The sequence below is a fragment of the Pipra filicauda genome, unplaced genomic scaffold, assembly GCF_003945595.2.
Source record: "Pipra filicauda isolate LSUMZ 115617 unplaced genomic scaffold, ASM394559v2 scaffold23_size5868930_pilon, whole genome shotgun sequence".
In the NCBI taxonomy this organism is placed as follows: domain Eukaryota; kingdom Metazoa; phylum Chordata; class Aves; order Passeriformes; family Pipridae; genus Pipra; species Pipra filicauda.
The window spans coordinates 412,679-431,278 of NW_024104354.1; the positions used below are offsets into that span (position 1 = coordinate 412,679).

General features: G+C 43.0%; 1 protein-coding gene across 8 annotated transcripts in view; it reads left to right on the top strand.

Moving 5' to 3' along the window:
• The first annotated feature begins 654 nt into the window (after positions 1-654).
• MAP7 (microtubule associated protein 7) overlaps positions 655-18,600 on the top strand; it is a 116,475-nt gene continuing 98,529 nt past the window's right edge. For 3 of the 8 annotated variants that reach the window (XM_027746597.2, XM_027746602.2, XM_039381786.1), the window contains exon 1: positions 14,766-15,358. In XM_027746597.2, the coding sequence (XP_027602398.1) occupies positions 15,229-15,358 (130 nt within the window). In that variant the 5' untranslated portion in view covers positions 14,766-15,228. Of the gene's footprint in view, positions 1,069-14,764; positions 15,359-18,600 lie in introns of those variants that run through there. The other 5 variants (XM_027746601.2, XM_027746603.2, XM_027746600.2 and 2 more) reach the window with 4 other exon arrangements.

Below are 18,600 nucleotides of genomic sequence, written 5' to 3' on the forward strand. Positions count from 1 at the left end.
TCAGTGCAGGATTTTGCCTAGGGCGACATTTTGACTATAGGGCATACCATGGGGTTTCAGCTTGGATAACCTCTTGGTCCTTGATCCATGCTGTTGTAAGCCAGGGCTCAGGTGGACCAAGAGACACCTTTGCCCCTCAATTAAGAGATCATAGAAGTGAAAACTCGATCAAGGCAGTGCTGATCTTGCTGTGTTTTGTGCCTTCCAGTGTAAAGCTCAGCCTGTTCTTGTATCCCAAACGCCCTCCTGCCCACAAACCACAGGGCACGTTTATCACTCAAGCCCCGAGCTGCTGCTGTTTTAGAGCACAAATGGCTCCTGGTGCAACAATCCCTTCCCCTAGAAGACCTCATGCCCTGAACTTGAAAGTGCTGCACGGTGGCTGAAGTTGGCTTTGTCCAAGCACACGAGACTAAGGGAGCTGCGTGTCTCCACCTGCTTACCCGTATGCCATGAGTTTCTTTACAGAAAGGACTGATACGTCGACAGCTCTTCACAGAGCCATTTTTTTGGAAGCGATGTGTTGCGGGCAACTCTAAACCTGACTGTTCAAAAGCACGTGCCGCAGCAGCGAGAGCGAGTCTGCAGCAGTGCAGCTCTTCCCCACACGATGCGGCGCATCGCCTGGGCTTGTGAGGCGGCCGCCACTCCTCCCACCTACCGTCGAGATGGCGAGCATCCCCAAACCTGTTGTTTCTCCCCGCGCTGGTACCGAACGAGCTGTGCCAATGCGACGGGAGCCGCTCTGAGGAAAAATACCAGCACACCTGGGTGAACACCGGCACGTCGGCTGCCCGGGGCCGCCGCGGGGGCCGGGAGTGCGGGCAAGCGCCCCCGCACCGCGCCGCACAAGCGCCTCCTGCCCGTGAAGCGCGGCCGCTCCCGGGCCGCGGACGCCGGGCCCGCCCTCACCTGCTGCCGGGCAGAGCCCGCCGGCGGGGGCGGGGGACGTGGCGCTCTCACCTGCCCAGGGCCGCGGAGCCGCGGGGCGGAGCAGCCGCGCTCGCCGAGCAGGAGGAGACATGGCGGAGGCCGCGGGCAGGAGCGGCGGGCGCCGGCGCCCCGCAGGTGAGGCGCTGCCGCCGTCCCGGGCGGAGGGAGGGCAGCGGCGCGGGTCGGCCGGCGGCTGCGGGCGGCCGTGCGCTCCCGGCCGGCTGCGGGCGGCCGTGCGGGACGGCAGCGCTGCGGGGCCCGGCGGCGGCCTCGTCCGCAACAGGTGCGGGGGCGCTCCTTGGCCGCCCGTGCCCGCCGGGCTGCGCGGGGGCTTCGCTCCCTTCCCGCGGGGCACCCACCGCGACCCGGCCCGGGGGCAGCCGGAGGGCAGAGCCGCGCCGGTGGGGGCGGCTCCCGGACCGTGCCCGCCGGAGCGGCGAGACCCCCCGCCTTCCTTCCCCGGCCCCGCGGACGGGCATCGGCGGGGCCGCGCCGTCGTTTCCAGAGCTTGGCTGGTTGCTTCGAAAGCTTCTTTAAAGGATCGGGGTGCTGCGGCGCGTCCGCGCCGGGCGGGGATAGCGCGGGGTGCCGAGCTGCCCGCGGGGGTGGCCGCCGGGCTGCGACGCAGGAGTGGGGGGCAGCGGGCTCTGAGCGGGGCTTGAGGTAGTGGCGAACTTCTGCAGGAAGGGTGAATACCCGCAACACCTGCTAGCGGGAATGGGGTGAGCCCCGGCGGGAGAGGAGGGATGGCTCAGCAGGGTCAAGGTACCTGGCGGCGCTTCCCGAGCGAGCCCCGCCGCAGGGCCTGCGGGTTTGGCTGCGCCTCAAACGCGTGCGAGCGACGGGCTGCTGCAAGCCCTTATTTCCTACGGGGAAGGCAGGGAGATGTCCTTGCATCTCCTCTAAAGAGGAATGTACGCTGCGAGAGCGTTTTAACGCGCTTTTATTTTGGCCTTAAGGGCGAGGAGGGTGCAGGGAGGAGATTTTGGCTTACGCAAGCGGATCGACCGCTGTATCACTGTCGTAGGCGCGGATGCTGTTTGCTTTGTGGGCAGTGGAGGGGTTGCCTTTCTGGCACGTTCACTGGGAGTGCTGCTTGGTGGACTGTGAAAGCTGACTCCAACTTTTAGTCCTCTCCTTTTCTTCCTTTTTTATCTCTTTCCACAGTACAATTCCACTCACCTTTTGCTAGTCCTTCTCTAATCTATGTCCAGGTTTATCTCTGAATCCAAGCTTTTTCATCAGAACAGCATATGAATAGGCCATATGGCTGTTGCTTAATTGATTGTGTTTCCACAGTGTAATATTTTTAATACATACTTTATGTAACGCAGGCATGCAGTCACAAGCAACGACTGTGGGCAGACCCATCCAAATGCTCTCGTTAGTAAACTTGAAAATTGTAGTGTTTTGCTCAGGAGTCCTTCTTACAAGTCACTCCTGGGCATCACTCTAATGTTCAGCTTCAGAAAGGGTGTACATCTGTTTTCCTATGTATTTCAGAGTTTGTAATTGCATTAACTTCACTTTCCATGGAAAGAACTGACTGTCAGTGTATTTTTAAAGCCAAGTCTAACAAATTCTTTTCAAGTTCTTTACCTTACGTTGCTGATGTCATTTTTTTTCAACTGTATTATCAGTATTATCTCTTTCTAATTCCTTACCAAAACTGGGGACAAACCAACAGGTTACATGTATATTATATATGTACAGTTTTAAAAGGACTTATGTGCTTAGATTTATTCCGAGTTTGCTTTATAGTTTCGTTGCATGCTACTGTGTTGAACTTTTACTCACTGGGCCGTAGTTGTAGACAGGAGGTGGATCTACTTGCATGAGTCGTTTTTTTTGAATTTAAATTGCTTTGTGCTGTCAAAGTTCATTCAAAACTTCCTCGTGTGTGAAAGGTCCAAGTTAAACTTCTGTGAAGTTGCTTATTGTGTGTTGAGATTGTTTTAGGTCTCTGAGTTATCGAGGGCCTCTTTCCCGGCGTTTACAAACAGGAACAACCTCGTAGCATCTCAGGGAGCTGCTCGGCGGCTGTTTGGTCTGTCTGTGAGTGAGCAGATGTGTGTGCCCAGGGAGGGCCATGCAGATGGCTTCGGCTGCAGTCTGCTCCGCAGGCAGAACCCTTGCGTCTGGATCCGGCTCCTTATGAAGGTCAACATCCCATCGTTGTTTGGGGAAATTACCTACTGGTTGACTTATTGCCTCTGTTTACAAAACAAACCAAACCAGCTAAATAGCTCTGTGTGTTGTGGTGTGTGTTTGGTTTTCCGCCTCTCCTGTGACTGTCCACAGGGACTTTCAGGAGTGGTCTGGGGAAGTCTTTAACGGCACCACAAAGGCTTTGCAGGGAGATGTTACAAGTGGCTCCCTTTATTGCTGGGCAGATGGTCTGCTGCACTTAACAAGCTTTCTTCAGGTAAATGGCTTAATTACCAGGGTGAAGGGTTTTTTTCCTCTGCCATTCATAAGTGTGTAGATGGCAAAATGAGTACAGTGCTCAGGGAGTATGCTAGCTTATACCAGTTAGAATTTTTAAATGATAATTACTCAAGCATTTTATAGTGCTAACAGGCTTTTCAGTGATTCCTGAGATGAGAGAGGCCCTCTCACGAGGAATAACACGTGGAGAAGCTTCTAAGGCACCTTATTTTGTGGCTGCCTACCATCAGCGTAGTCATGCCTCTGCCTGTGGGAGTTTCCCCGCGCCTGCTCTGGGCTGCCTTGGCCAGCTCTGTGCACGGATAACAATTTGCTTAGGTTCTGGGAGACCAGAGAGAGCGAAGTGTTTTTGGATCGTTGCAAAGAAGCTTTAATGCCATGATTTTGTGCACTGTTAGTGCTCTCTTCTAAGTAAGTTTATCATTGTTCCTTTTTTTTTTTTTTGCGACAAAACAAGTCTGCACTTTAAATGATGTCAGTGATAGCTGGCTTGCAAAAGCTGAACACTTGGGATGTTTGCTCTCTAACTGCTGGTGGGACGTTATTGCTTGCTTATCCTGGTGTTTTCTCCATCTGAGAATAAATTAAGTTTCCTCTTACTGTGTTATCTTTTTTCTAGATAAATTATTAGGGAAAACGCAAAGGTACAGAACCATACAGTGGGTGGGAGCTGAAGACTTGCGCCAGCTCCCCATGGCTCTTTCCCGACGGGAAACGTGTTTTGCTGGGGAGGATTTATGCAACGGTATCGTGACACACAGGTTTCATCTCTCTGGCGGCTGAGACAGTTCCTGTTCCTTCCAAGGGGAGCTGCCGGGTGCAGGGCGCCGGTGTTGCCGCGTCACTGTGGCCCGAGAAGGGCAGGGGGCGGGGGGTTGTGCCCATGCCCGACTGCGGGCACCGCGGACACGTCCCAGCGCTCCACCACAGGCTGCGGTGCCGCCCGAGGGTCACCCCCGCGCCGGCCACGGCTCTGTGCTCTCACTCGTACTGTAAACAGCGGCTGTCAGAGCGCCAGGTGTCATCAGGATAACGGGGATCTCCAGCCAAATGTTACGTTGCCGTGAGGGTATTTGCTTACAAATGCTGAAAGTGCTGAAGGTTTGTGTGTTGTTAGCGTGCTTTAATTTCCATCCATAAGTATCTAAATGTTAGTCCACTGAGAGTATTTTCTGTCTTTTAATATATTATTTAAGTCGTGGATCTGTAATCCTTTTATTGTCACCCCTCTCTGATTAAGACCTATTCAAATTTTGACATTGTGTATCAGACCTTAGGATTACTTATTTGGTCCTACATTAATAGTTTTTGAGTCAGTACTGAATTCACAGAGACTCAGACTTATCAGTAGCTTGTAGGATGACAATGATACAACTGAATAAAATTTATTAGTGTGGATGAGAGGGTTAAAATCCTTATAGAAGCCACCCCTCAACTTTAGAAAGCCGCCAAAGTACTGTCTCTTGATATCTCTCATTGGTCAGGTAATGTCTACACACTGGAAAAGTTTGAACAAGCCTTTTTATATGCATATTATGTAATGTGAGTCAGGCTGTCTTTCTCCACCCACCTACACCCAGCGCTTCTAATGTAAAAAAAAAAAGAGAAAAAGGGGGGGGAGGGAGGAGATGAAACAAACCACAACAAACACAAACTCAGTGAAAACCCAACAGTCACCCCCAAAAAAGCAAACCAAAAGCAAACTAAAAGAAAAAAAATCACACCCAAAAGAGCACACAAAAACCCCAACACAAAAAAACTCCAAAGCCAAACACTGCCAGAAAAAAAAAAAGGTCTGAGTTAATCAAATATCAAGCCTGATGAATGATGGAGGAGCAGCTGGTTTAAGTGGTACTTCCAGTACAGGAAGAGAACCTCTACTAATCTAACTAAAGTAATATACATTGTCATTTTACTGGGGCTTTATTTTGAAAATGGAGGTACTTCTGTGTGTGCTAATTCAAACTGTAAAAATTGTAAATTTACGGTAAGCTGAGATGGCAACCATTTTACTTGTATGATGACTGATTTGTTGCTATCACATATAAACAAGTTTAATACTTTACAGCTGAAAATTATTTGTGGTGCTAAAGGCAATTAAATGATCAGAGCAATAATTGCCTCAATTATGTAAATACTGTGTAATCTTTCAACAGCCTATTTTCTTTTCCACTTGAAAAAACCCTGTGTAAAGTCTAGATCCACAATACAAGCCACAGTGTGCTGCTAATGTTGTTGTGGTAACTGTCTTTGCACTTTCCTCCAGGAAGGAAATCCTTGATATGTGACCTCTGTTGGAAAACTGCAGTGGCGTGCTAGTATTGTGGCAGAACAGGCCATGTGTGTGTTATAGTCTTTTTCACCTTAAGAATGTGTGAGAAGTGGTGCATTTGTTAAGCTGGTTCAGCTTTAGCTCTGCAGTTTTCTTTAGGTGTTGATTCCATGAGTGGAGTCATGCCATATTTGTTCATTAAAACAAGTAGAAGATATATTTATACCCTTTGTGGCTTTGCAGAGCAGTCTTGATAATATGTATCCTAGGACACCTGTCAGAGTTCAAGGAACACCGTAAGTTGTCTGCCAATATGACATAACGGGACTAGGCTGCCTCACTATTCAAATGAATGGAGTTGAAAACCTGGCTCTTGGTGACAATGAGATTCTTCAGAGATGTGATAGAATGCTTTATGCTCCAGGCTGAGAGTCATTGTGAGATTAGATTATCGAAGGGAGAAATAAAGTACTGGTGTCTCCAAATATTTCTCCAAATATCAGTCTCTGTCTGAAACTCTGATGTGTTCTCCCTTATCCAAAAGTCCAGATGTCTTGGTCCCCTTCTAAGAAACACGTTGGGAACTAAGATGTCAGAAAAGCATTGGTAATTAACACACCACAAAGTAGTTCACAGGGTTCCATCCATCAGATACTGTTGGTAATGCAATGGAGAAGATTATAATTTGGTCTTGGCATATCGCCTTTTCTTTCATATTCACATTTCTATGAAAAGACCTGAAAAGAGCCTGTTCTTTGAAGTATGTTCACATTTCCAACAAAAAGCTTAAAATATACCCAAGTGCTCTACAAATGCTTGGTTCTCTTGACATGTATGAAAAAGAGGTATTTTAAAAAATAAGTGGTTTTTTGTTTTTGGTTTCGTTTTGTTTGTTTTTACAGATAGAAGCAGTGGCAACACTGCCCTGGCTATTAGTTGTAGGACAATTGGCATTGATGACTTCTGTCTTCTACTGAATTCCTGTTTCCTACTGTCCTGTGAAGTTCCGATTCCTTCCTTTCGTTATTTAAATGACAATTGGTTGAAGTTACATGATATGTTCTACTGTAGGGTCTGATACAGTATCATTCTGTTATATATAAAGAATGTTGGCTAAGAATGTTCTAATATGTTTTTTATTCATCATGGTATGCCTTGTGCAATGTTTATAATTAGTCATATTATGCCAATTAATTAAAAAATATAATAAGACTTGTTAATATACATCTTGTATTTGATTGTCTTATTGGTGTGTGTGTGTTTAATGTGTTTGCGATTGATGAGGTTCTTACCTTCATGTTCACGTCTCTTTTGTGCTGATGAATGAGTTTGAATCAGAACAGGGCAGGGCTTCTAGCCTTCTCCCATATTTTTCCTCTGCATGAAAATGCACACGGGTTTAGTTTTCTTTGACTGAAGGGAAAACAGTTAACACTTAACTTCTGTCTGGGTACTTCTGAGGAGCTCAATGGCCCAGTGTGTGGCAGCAAACTGGGAAGAGATAACCTCCAAAAGAAGCTTTCTGTATCTGAGCACGTGCACAGATGTGTGTTTCATGGTGGAGTTTCCTCCTGCTCTAGGCTCCTGTAGTCAGAGACTGCTGACACAGCTGCCTGCTTGTGATTCACCAGAACTGTGGTGAGTAGGGACCGGAGGTAGGGACTGGATAAACAAGTCTTCTCCATCACACTGAGGGGATTGCCATGGCTGCTCTAAGAACACCTACACCTCCTCTGCGGCTGAGGAATATGTCATCCTGCTGTGTTGATTAAAGTGATATCTAGAACGTACGCAGTCTTTCCAGCATGTGCAAGGGGATGCATAAGCAGTGGATAAGCTAAAGGAGCCAAAGTAGTCAGGACAGTTAATAGGAAAATAATAGGTGACTGCTTTTTGTTTCTAGACCTAGCTTACTTAAAATCCACTGCTTTTTAGGCAGATACAGATAATACATCTGAATTCAATTTATTGAAAAGGGAGATACTGAGATATAAAACCAGAATAAAGATACATTTATTTAATAAACTCCAGAAGATAAAGATGCAAAGAGCTGAACCTGTCATTCTTAAGCTTCTTAAGTTTGCTTTCTGAAGAATCTTAATAATCCATTGCTGCTCCCCAGTTTCCCCAGAACATATTTAAGTGGACATTTGTTTAGAAAAGTTGTACAGTTCTGAACTTTCTTGAGTTCTCTGCACTTTCTTGAAGCACCTAATTCAGTGGATCAATGAAGAATAAGTTCATGCAACTGCTGTGGTTTTATGGCTCGATTTTTAGAAATGAGTTGATTAATTTCTTATTTAAAGCTATTCAGAGTGCCTCTGTACTCTTGACAGCAGGATTCTCATTAGTCAAAAAGAAGAAGGTTTCCCTTGTTATTCTCTAGGATTTTATATTCTGTCTAACGGATTAATGCAAGGGACCTTTTTTTCTTCCAAGAAGGTGAAAAGCAGAAATCAATTATTATATCAGATATTTATATACTAAATACTAAAGTTGTTTTAAAAAAGTAACATACTGCTGTAAAAATGATCTACCAGTCCTTTATTATCTTGTATATAAAAGTGAGGCCTTAGAGATATTTTTGAAGAGAAACTTAGAAACCTGTGTAAAGATAAGGTACTTTTTTGAAAATAGAAGAGCAGCAGAGGAAAAAATTAGGTGTGCATGATGTTTGAGACAGTGGTTGACTTTAACTGAAGCAAATGTTTTTTCTGATACAGTGGCTATTTTTGCAATTTCCAAGTTAACTGTTAAAAAAAAATGAAAACTAGGTGGGAGGGGAGTATAGGGGGGAATCCTACCTGTCTTTTTAGGGCTGGTTTGTTTTGTCCTAGATTTACATGCCATTGAAAAGAAGGTTTCCAGTCCTTTGATACTGAGTAAATAGTTGTTTTCTCACATGAGGAGGAGAAAAAAAAAGAGCCTTACTTTCTCCATTTTTTTTGGCCTGACTTCCTGATTTAAGACCTAGTGAAATAGAAAATAAACAGAGATGGGATTCCTGAAGGAAACTGGGAAATAGTGGGTTTGAAGTCTAGTTAGCGTCTGTGTATTCCAACATTTTCCTGCAAGAAATAGGGAGTTGGAGTTCATGATCTTTATGGATTCCTTCCAATTCAAGATATTCTATGATTTAGCATTGTTTATATTACATATTTTTAAATGAGTTCATACAAAAAACTTTTGACATAGACAATTAATATTGAAAATGCCCATACAAAATACGATTTTGTGTTTTGACGAGTAGGTACATTGAAATTTTTTTGTTGTAATGTTTTTGCAGAACAGAATGGGAAATTTTAAATGCACCTTAACTTTCCTGATACTTTTTTACCAAGACAGAAACATTTGGAACCTGGTTCCCAATGGAACCCTATTGTTTCATGCTGGGAAAACATGATTACAAAAGCAAAATGCCATGTTCTTTCTTGACATAAATATATAAGATAAATGCTTACCCTGCCCTGAACCTCTCAGTTCTAAGAAAATGAGAAATAACAGTGAAATATTGGCAATCTGTAAAGGAATATATGCTAAAATATTTACTTCATCTGTTTCATGTTATAAAATACATTTGAGGGGAAGCTTTCCTTTTATGTTAGAAGGCATTGAATCAGCATCCAAGAGAAGAAGTGCTCTTCAACATTTTCATAAATGACTCGGATGCAGGACTGGAAGGGATACTGAGCAAGTTTGCAGATGATACAAAACTAGAAGGAGCTGTTGACTTCCTCAAAGGCAGGGACGCCCTGCAGAGAGACCTCAACAAATCAAAGGACTGGGCAATCAGCAACCATATGAAGTTCAACAAGGGAAAATGCTGAATTCTGCACCTGGGACAGGGCAACCCTGGATGTACGTACAGACCGGGGAATGAAATGCTGCAGAGCAGTGCCACGGAAAGGGACCTGGGGGTCCTGGTCGATGGCAAGTTGAATATGAGTCAGCAGTGCCCCGGCAGCCAGGAGGGCCAACCATGTCCTGGGGAGCATCAGGCAAAGCATCACCAGCCGGTCGAGGGAGGGGATTGTCCCGCTCTGCTCTGCACTGGTGCGGCCTCACACTGAATATTGTGTGCAGTTTTGGGCACCTCAATTAAGAAAGATATTCAGCTCTTAGAGGGTGTCTAAAGGAGGGCAAAGAAGATGGTGAAGGGCCTTGAGGGGAAGCCGTAGGAGGAGTGACTGAGGTCACTTGGTCTGTTCAGCCTGGAGGAGACTGAGGGGGGACCTCATTGCAGTCTACAACTTCCTTGTGAGGGGAAGAGGAGGAGCAGGCACTGCCCCTGTGCTGACCAGTGACAGGACCCAAGGGAACGGCCTGAAGTTATGTTAGGGGAGGTTTAGGCTGGATATTAGAAAAATGTTCTTCATCCAGAGGGTGGTTGGGCACTGGAACAGGCTCCCCAGGGAAGTGGTCACAGCACCAAGCCTGGCAGAGTTCAAGAAGCATTTGGATGATGCTCTCAGGCACATGGTGTGACTCCTGGGGCTGTCTTGTGCAGGGCTAAGGGTTGGACTCGATGATCCTTGTGGGTCCCTTCCAACTCAGCAGATTCTGTGATTCTGTGAATGTTTAATTTGCTTTACAAATATGTCTTGAATTTGTGGTTGTTGGGGCTCTGGTTTTTTTGTTGGTTGGTTTGGGATTTTTTGATACCCTGCAAGAGAATGTTCTTCAGCTGTTGGCACTTTTGGATAAAACTGAGAAACAGGATGATGTTCTAAAAGCACTAAAGCACATGTTTGACTTCTTTTTTCAGTGTTTTGTTTTCGTAGTCTAAATTTGTCTTTTCTTTATTGTTTCAATAGTTTAATGGTTCCTCAGTAGCTCTTATAAAGTCAAGTTGTACGAAGTATCTTAAAAGAGAAAATTATTTTGTGAGAATCACTGAGTTCTTTCAGAAGAATTCTTCCGAAGCTTTTATTCCATTTTATAACTGGAGAAACCAGGGCTAGCACTTGTAACTTACCTCAGGCTTTGGAAAGCTTAAGTGTCAGAAAGAAGAGCAGTGGTGAGCAGGCTGCCCTGGCTTCTGAAACTAGCTTGATGTGTCTGTGCCTCAGAGTTTTTTTTTTTAAGCCTTCTGCCTGACAGTAGGGAAAAAGGGGAGCTTGAAGGCTGGAGATTAACTAGTGGTCTATTCAATGAATAACTGGGTTTCTAAATAGTGACAGACAGTAGTTTTCTTGTGTGTTAAGACTGAGAGCTTATTAGACCTGGAGGTACTGAAGAGTTGGGTAGTTTGTCTGGTTTGTGTGTTTTGTTTTGGTTATTTTTTTTTTTTTTAATGGTATTTTTTTTTTTTTTAATGTTGGCTTTTTTTTTTTTTTTTGATTAGAGGTGGTCTGGGGTGTGTGAGGTGGGCACGGATCGTCTTCTGTCAAACCCTGACTTCTTGATTGCTTACTGATTTGGTGTGGTATTCTTTTAAGACAGTATTTTAACTGTTCTTATGCTAAGAAAATAGCAGGAGAAAGACATGAGACTCCTATAAAATATAGCTTGATGATCATACAGTGGGTGTTCCATGGAGTGAGAGGAAAAATCTGTATATTATGATTGAGCAATGTCTTGAGTGTTTCTGTTTGTAGGCTTTTCGGAGGCAATTTCTCTATGTTTCTTTTGCCCCTTCTGCAACAGTATATGATCCTATGTTGAATTGGCTTGATTTTCTATCATGTATCCTGACATACCCAATGACAAGATGACTTTCAGTTACACCAGGTGGGGTTTTTTTCCTTCACAATATATAGTCCTGGTCACCACAGCCTGCCAGCTCTTGCAAAAGGTACAAATTTTCTTGCCTTCACAAGGTTTTTCTTTTCTGTTAACTAGCTGACTTGCATTGAATACTGCCTTTTGTCCTCCTTCCTCCCTATGAATCACAAAATCACAGAATCAGTTGGGTTGGAAAAGATCTCTGAGATCAAGTCCAACCTATGACTGAACACGACCATGGCACTAAATACCACATCCAGTCTTTCCTTTCATGTGCTGTTTGGATAGTTTACAGGGACTGAAACAGTCTTATCAATGAAAGAAGATTGCAAATCTAGAGTTCAACCATTGCAAATTATCAGATTAACCATAGTAGACAGCATGTAGGTATCATTGGTGACTGACTTCAACATGCTTTTCATTTCATAAATAGAGATATACAGTGTTAATACCTGATGGTAAAGCAGAAACATCACTCAACGTGTTGTTATAAATATTTACATTTCCCACATCATGATATAATTGTCCTAATAGTCCTTGTTCAAATTGCTGTTTAAGACTGTTGCATATCAGATGATATTTTTTGCAGGTAATTATATTTATAAAATCCAGTGGATGAAAGCGAATGTGTTTAAGTGTAGTGGTTTATCTGCAAACCTGAGTTTGTAGGTGTGGTAAAAAGGAAAACCTGAAAATTATCCAGTGCACTCAAGATAAGCAGTTGCTCTCATTCCATCTCTTGAGAGAGTCTCACCACATCGGTAAGAGCTCAGCTGTGATTGTATTAGTACACAGTATGACTAAATGGTTAGAGGGGAAAAAAACTATAATAGGGGTTATGTAAGCAAATTGTTGTTTTTGGGGTTTTCTTTTTTTAAAGAATTTAACAGCCTCGTTACTAAATTATGCGCCTCCTTGTTCCCTCAAGGGAACATTGCTTTCATCCGAGTTTTCATGTAGAAGCTGCCAAGCAGCTGAGACAAGGCTGAAATAAGCAAAGCTTTCCTCCTAGGAATACCTTGGGAATTTCTTTTTCTGCCCTAAACCAGTGGATTTTGGGGAGGGGTGGTGTGCACAATCTCTTTTTATGCAGTGTTGGTACCTTTAATGCCTGTTTTAATAGTGTTACTAGGAATGTTTTTCACACACACAAAAATAAAGACCCTGAGTACCTAAAGTTATACGGTATCTTTTATTATAATAGGTGTCTTTTATTTGTGATAGGTTGCATTTTATTAGGCATTTGGAAACATGTTGTGGACTGGCATAGGTTTTAGCCACGGGGGCCTTGAAATAAAATCTTACTGCATAAGCTGAATGCCCTGTTGATAGTTTTTCTCTGTCACATCTGCATTAGTAAGTCAACAGGAAGAAATATGTACCTCAATTGCCTGTGTGTCATTGCCCAAATCCATCTTCACCGGTCTCTGAAGCATTGAACTTGGTCGTTACTACATTTTATACTCAGAGCAAGTCACTCGTATGGGTGCAGGGGATCCTGCAAGGACCAAGAAAGTCATTCTCAGTCTTGTGGCTGTTCTGCATGACTCTGTTGATAATAGGGAAATGGAGATGCTGAAACAGTCATCATACCTGTAAGCTGGGAAGCCCCTCCAGTCAGGTGTAATTTTGTGTGTCACATACTTATATGTTTTAAAATGCCTGTTTAAGATGTTTAGCAATTAAAGGTAATTAAACATAATATTTAAAAAGGTAGTAATCCTTTCATAATGATTTAAAACAGTGAAACAGGGTGGAGCAATATTTAACTAAGCTATCATAGAAGTAATGTTTTCTGTTATTTTAGTTCTATTGGCAACAAACTTGGCATGTATGAAAAGTATTGATGGGACTAACTGCTGTCCTCTTTTTGTGGCTATATGTGTACTGCTGTTTCTCTTTATGGGATAAAGTACTAGCCTGTATAAATGCCAGAAGGCTAACTGCTGAGCTAAAGAACAGGCTTGTGTTAGAGCTTTTTTCCTTACCCTTTTTTTTTTTTCTTTTGGCCACACCCTTTAGTACAAAGCTTCTCTAACTGTAGACAAATGTCATTGTATACAGCTTCCGTGTATGTCCAGAGAGTCCAAGGTGTAGCCAAGGGGCAGGATGTAGCCGGGAGGAAATACATACTAGAGATGGGCTCTGGGCTCGGTTCAGAAATAGTGTCCTCCTGCAAAAGACTTTTGGTTTGGTTTAGTGTGTTTAGTTTAGGGTGTTTAGTGCCTGTGCTGGAGAAGAAGGAAGAATAGTGCAGCTGAGCCTTCAGGTGGTGCTGTGTTCTTCTCCATCCACTGTGTTCCTGGCTTATGAGCCTGAGATGTGTGAAAACAGAGCTGTCCTGCCAGCTGAGCATGATCCAGGACTCCTCCGTCAAGAGCATCCCAGGCCACTGTGATACATACCATATTGACGTCATAAACTCTGACCCTTCTTCAGAATTGTTACCTGTGTTGTTGAGGTGATCAATGCATCTGTATCACCTCACGTTTTCAATGAGCCGCTGAGAGATTTGTCGACTAATGTCTGTGCCATCTTGTGGTGGCTGATTAGGTTACATCAATATTCTCTTAAAAACAAAACCCTGAAGTGAGGAAAAAGCGTGCAATTTTAACATTATAGAGTGATTCTAGCTTGCAGTTTTTCTTTGGTAGCATTTTGAAATGGTGAGCACACATTGAATTAGAGAGGTGGAAGTGGATGAAGATTAAGGTGTCTCTCAGGTGAAACGTCCAGCATGTTGCGTAGTGGCATTTGGAGCTGTGAAGGATGGAACATGCAGATTGAAAAACTTGTGAGAAAGTGCTCTGTCACAAGTGGCTAAAGAAAATCCAGAATGCTAGCATCTGAGGGAAATCAGTTAAATAAAACCACCCAGGCTGTTTGGACTTTGCTCATTTTGCAAAGTATATGTTAATGGTCAGTGCTGTAAAACTAATGGTGTGGTACAGAATATTCATTCCAAAAGAGATTTTGTTGTCCTATGTTGTCCATACAGGCTAGAAATTCTGATTTTGGAGTTTTCACACGTGAAAAAGAATGTTCCAACACCTACCTGTAATTGTGGGTGTATGCATTCCTAATGCAAAAGGTATGCACTGCATAGGCAAGTGATTAAGGGGGGGCGGTGGCACACATGACACCCAATATGCGTATATGGAAGAAGACTCATCCTCATTGTTTTAGGTTAGGCTAAAATTTCTACACATGAATAAACAGAGCAGCTGAGCAAAAATCAGGTTCATGCCTGGAGCCTTCCAGGCTTCTTTTCATTCAGTGCTCATCTGCTTGTGCAAGCACAGCTCCATTCTCCCGCCGCCCTGAGAGGAGGAAGGAGCAGCCTCTGCTGCCGAGGTGCTTCCAGCTCTCTGCAAGCGTGCAGGAGACAGCGTTCCCAAGGCCGGCTTGCTGCAGCTGAGGAGACAGCACTCATAGACCCCCCCCTTTGATTAGGATGTGTCAGTGTTGTCAGGGCAACTGTTAACAGCGGCGTATCATATTTTCTCCTCTTGTGTTGCGTGCTGAATATTTTAGCACGCTGGTTGCAGGGAAGAAGGTGCTGCAGCAAAGAACCTGGAGCGGTGGGCTAGGATCTGATTGAACAAGTTAAGACAGAGAAGAGCAGCATCCAAACCAATGTGCCTTTAATTAGGGCTTTCCTTCAAGGTGGGGAAAGACTGCAAGCCTTTTGCTGCCGACTGGATGTTGGTATTTGTCAGCTGTTTGCATACTGCTTATCCATAGGGGATCTGTTACAAGTGCTGAAATGAACAGACAGCGTTGCAGCTAGTAGCTAAGCAGGGGCTGGAGTTTCTTACTTTTTTTTTTAATAAGCAAGAGGCAATAGCAGCATGCCTGGTTCAACTACTGCCCTCCGACAAGAGAGACTGAAGAAAAGTGCCAGGCCAAATCCCCCGGGCTTATTCACCATTGATGAAGAAGATGAGCAGCAAAAGAACGGGAATTCCAAAAGACTGAAAGGTACGTTGCAGTTCTGCAGTGTGATCAGGGTTGTGTGTGGGATATGCTGCACAGCAGGCACAGCGTTTTATTAGCTCTTCTGTGTGCTAGAGAGAGTCTGTAAGTGGCTGGTGCAGTTTGGCAATTCACGTTGGCACCCACAAAATCTCTATGTACGATAGGTGTCTGTATTTAAATCCCCCGGCTTGTTATGCAATCAGCTGCCTTGGCTATGAAGAAAAAAGTACATTTTAGTTATTAACCCCACTTCTTCTGGTAGTGATAAGGATTCTGCATCAGAAATACGTTGGTGAATTTCTGTATGTTTACTTTGATTTCTGTTCACGCTCTGGACAAATAACTATTAAAAACAAGGTGATTGTAGGCTTGGAGAGTACAGAATGTAATACCAACCTGTTTTAGAAGACAGCTTTGCCAAAGACAATGCAAAATTGGCTTTACTTCCATTTCTGTGCATGAGGGACAGTGAGCCTTTGGCAGAGTATAGAAAAATACACATTGTTCAAATATGCTGACTTTTGTAAGTCTGACAACAAACCAAAACAAATCAAAGAGAAAACACAAACCCTAACAAATTGTAACTGTTAAAGGAAAATATTTGTGGTGCTTAAGGTAGGTGAATGATGGTGTCAGTGGGATTCTAATAGCCATTGATTTGTAACAGGTCTGTTAAGCCTGTGTAGCCACTGTCTATCTTATATCATCTAATTACTGTTTCCCTCATGGATCCTGCAACTTACAATTGTGACTGGAATTTTTATTCTTTTTTTTGTGATCAAGTGATTCTATTTATATGAACACTCTTTTTTGTGGTCTTTGGGGAAGGGGGATGAATTGTATCAGTTGTTGTTTACAAAACAAGTGCTAGTTTGTAGCCTCAAGACACTGTTTTAAATTTCAGATGTTACCATTCTACCATGTAACAAGAGAGGCTAGAAAGCATTTAAATAGCAAGTTTATACTATGTGTATTTATTAGAGCTGAATAATTTACAGCTAACTGATTTCCTTTCCTGAAGGAAGAAGGTAGCTTGGTAGCTTTTACAAACAAATTCAGAGCACAAGATTATTCTTTTTCTTCAGTTTGCAGCTTGTACTTTTTTTTCCCTCGGAATGGATTTGAGCATCATGATAAAATATTTATTGCTAGCCATTGTTAATGTGCCTGTTGTGTCAGGGTCTTGTGTACATAGTTACCTGCTATTCTGTATATTTGAAACTGCCCATATAAAATGGAGATACAAACTCTAGTGTGAGGTTATTGAGTTTTTAATGTTTTAAGAAGCATATTACTTTCCTTTGTCACCCACTGGATGACTTCCAGAGTCAACAGTCCATAAAGCTAAAAATCAATAATTTTCCTGGTTTTGTTCAATAGCACTGATAGTTTCCCAGGGTAAAAGTTCTTGTTGACTTAGCTTCTCTTTTCTACTTGCAGCAGTTATATAGATATGCTTATCCTTTGTCTCTTTTGTTTTAACCGAGATTTGATTTTCAATTATTCCTTTATTTTCTCTTGTTGCTGTGAAATGTAAGTAGATGAATGTGCGTGGGAACACAGGCAGCAAACAAACAAATGCATGTGGTTTTAATAAGATAAAAATTTGGTGGCTTACCTTGGCTGATCCTAGTGAGAAATATTATAAGAAACTGTACAAAATATTTTGGAAGTATGTTAATTTGCTTTTCGTTTCGTAAATACTTAAAATGGCTCATACTGTCTCTAGAACAGAACACCACTTACACACCGATATATGTGGATAAATAACTACATTTGTACATTTGAATGTGTTATTAGTCATTAGGTGGGTTAGAGCTGGAGTGCCTGGTAATGGAGAATGCATGTACTCAGCGTGGTGTTCTCCCTACCTGGTACCAAGTAAGGTCACTCCAGTGCAGCTCTGACTGTGTGATGGACCCATATGAGGCTTTCTTGAGTCTTTAGTGTCTGTTGTTCTGTTGCTACTTTACAGTGTTTGCTCTTAGTTCTTTACCTGTCCTGTTTACTCAGCAAGCACCTGTAGCTGCTGAGGGATTCCTTCCCCCCCCCCCTTCTCTAGCACATTCTAAGTCAGTGTCATCTTTGGGGGAAGTGGGCTTTATGTCCTCTTCATCTGCAGTTTCTATTATCATGCTGGATCTGTCTTTGTACATCAGTTTAAAAGCCAAGAAGCCTTTAATGGATCCAAAGTAATAAAGAAGTTCCTTCCTCCATTAAGGCTATTTGAATATCATCACAAGATTTAAAATAACCAATATTTTCATAGTCCAGGTCTTCTCAGAATACTTGAAGACTTGATTAGACTTTGTGTGAGAGTTGTTTTTGTTATTCGGGAAACAAATATTTATGTGGATCTTAAAGTGGCTGACATTTGTGAGGTTTTCTGTAAATTGATTTTGATATAGGCCATTCCTTTTCTTGGTTTTGGCTGTCTGTATTATAATTGGAGAGGTCTGGTAGGCAATGAGTTTGTTCCTCCAGTGCAAGCAAATAATGACAATGTTAAGGATTTTTTTTTTCAGTCTGCAGATATTAAAAGCCTGCAGTGATCTTTGTAGCCATGTGTTCCTGATACTTCCTTTCCTTTGATGTGAATTGTATTCACTGCTTTTTCACCAAATATTTTAACTTCCTCTCCTCGACTTGTCTTTGGGACAAGGCCTGAATTTTTGTTATTTATCTGTATGACACCCGCTATTGCGGGGTCTTGAGATCCCGTTGTTGTGTAGTAGAAGAATGCAAATAAAAATTACTTTGAATATCCCTTTTTACCTTCATTAACAGTCTCTGTTCTCCTTTCCCTTTAAAACATACAGGAATGAATTCTACTACATAGTACACTCTTCAAATACAATTTTTGCAGGTTTAGAGAAGGTTAATTTGCATTTGAATTAGTTTTTGGTTTAGTTACCAGCTTTCCAGCAGTTCTGCAACTATATCCTCAAAGAAACCAGACAAAACAGGAAGAGAACCATGCACTTAACAGCTTCAATATTTTCTTAAAGCTTGTGTTGTAAAACAAATACTGTTTCTGTGACTGAACATAGCGTATGAAAATGGTTCTGTATGGAAATCACAAAGATAGGGCTGAGTAAACTAGTGTTTAATTACAGGTATCCATCCTCTCTGTGTGAACTTCAGCCTCAGACATTCTTTGAATTCAGGCACAAACAATTCAATTTGCCTCATGATTTCTTTCCTTTGCTCCTGTTCATTTTGTGCACCTTGGATGTAGTCTTAAA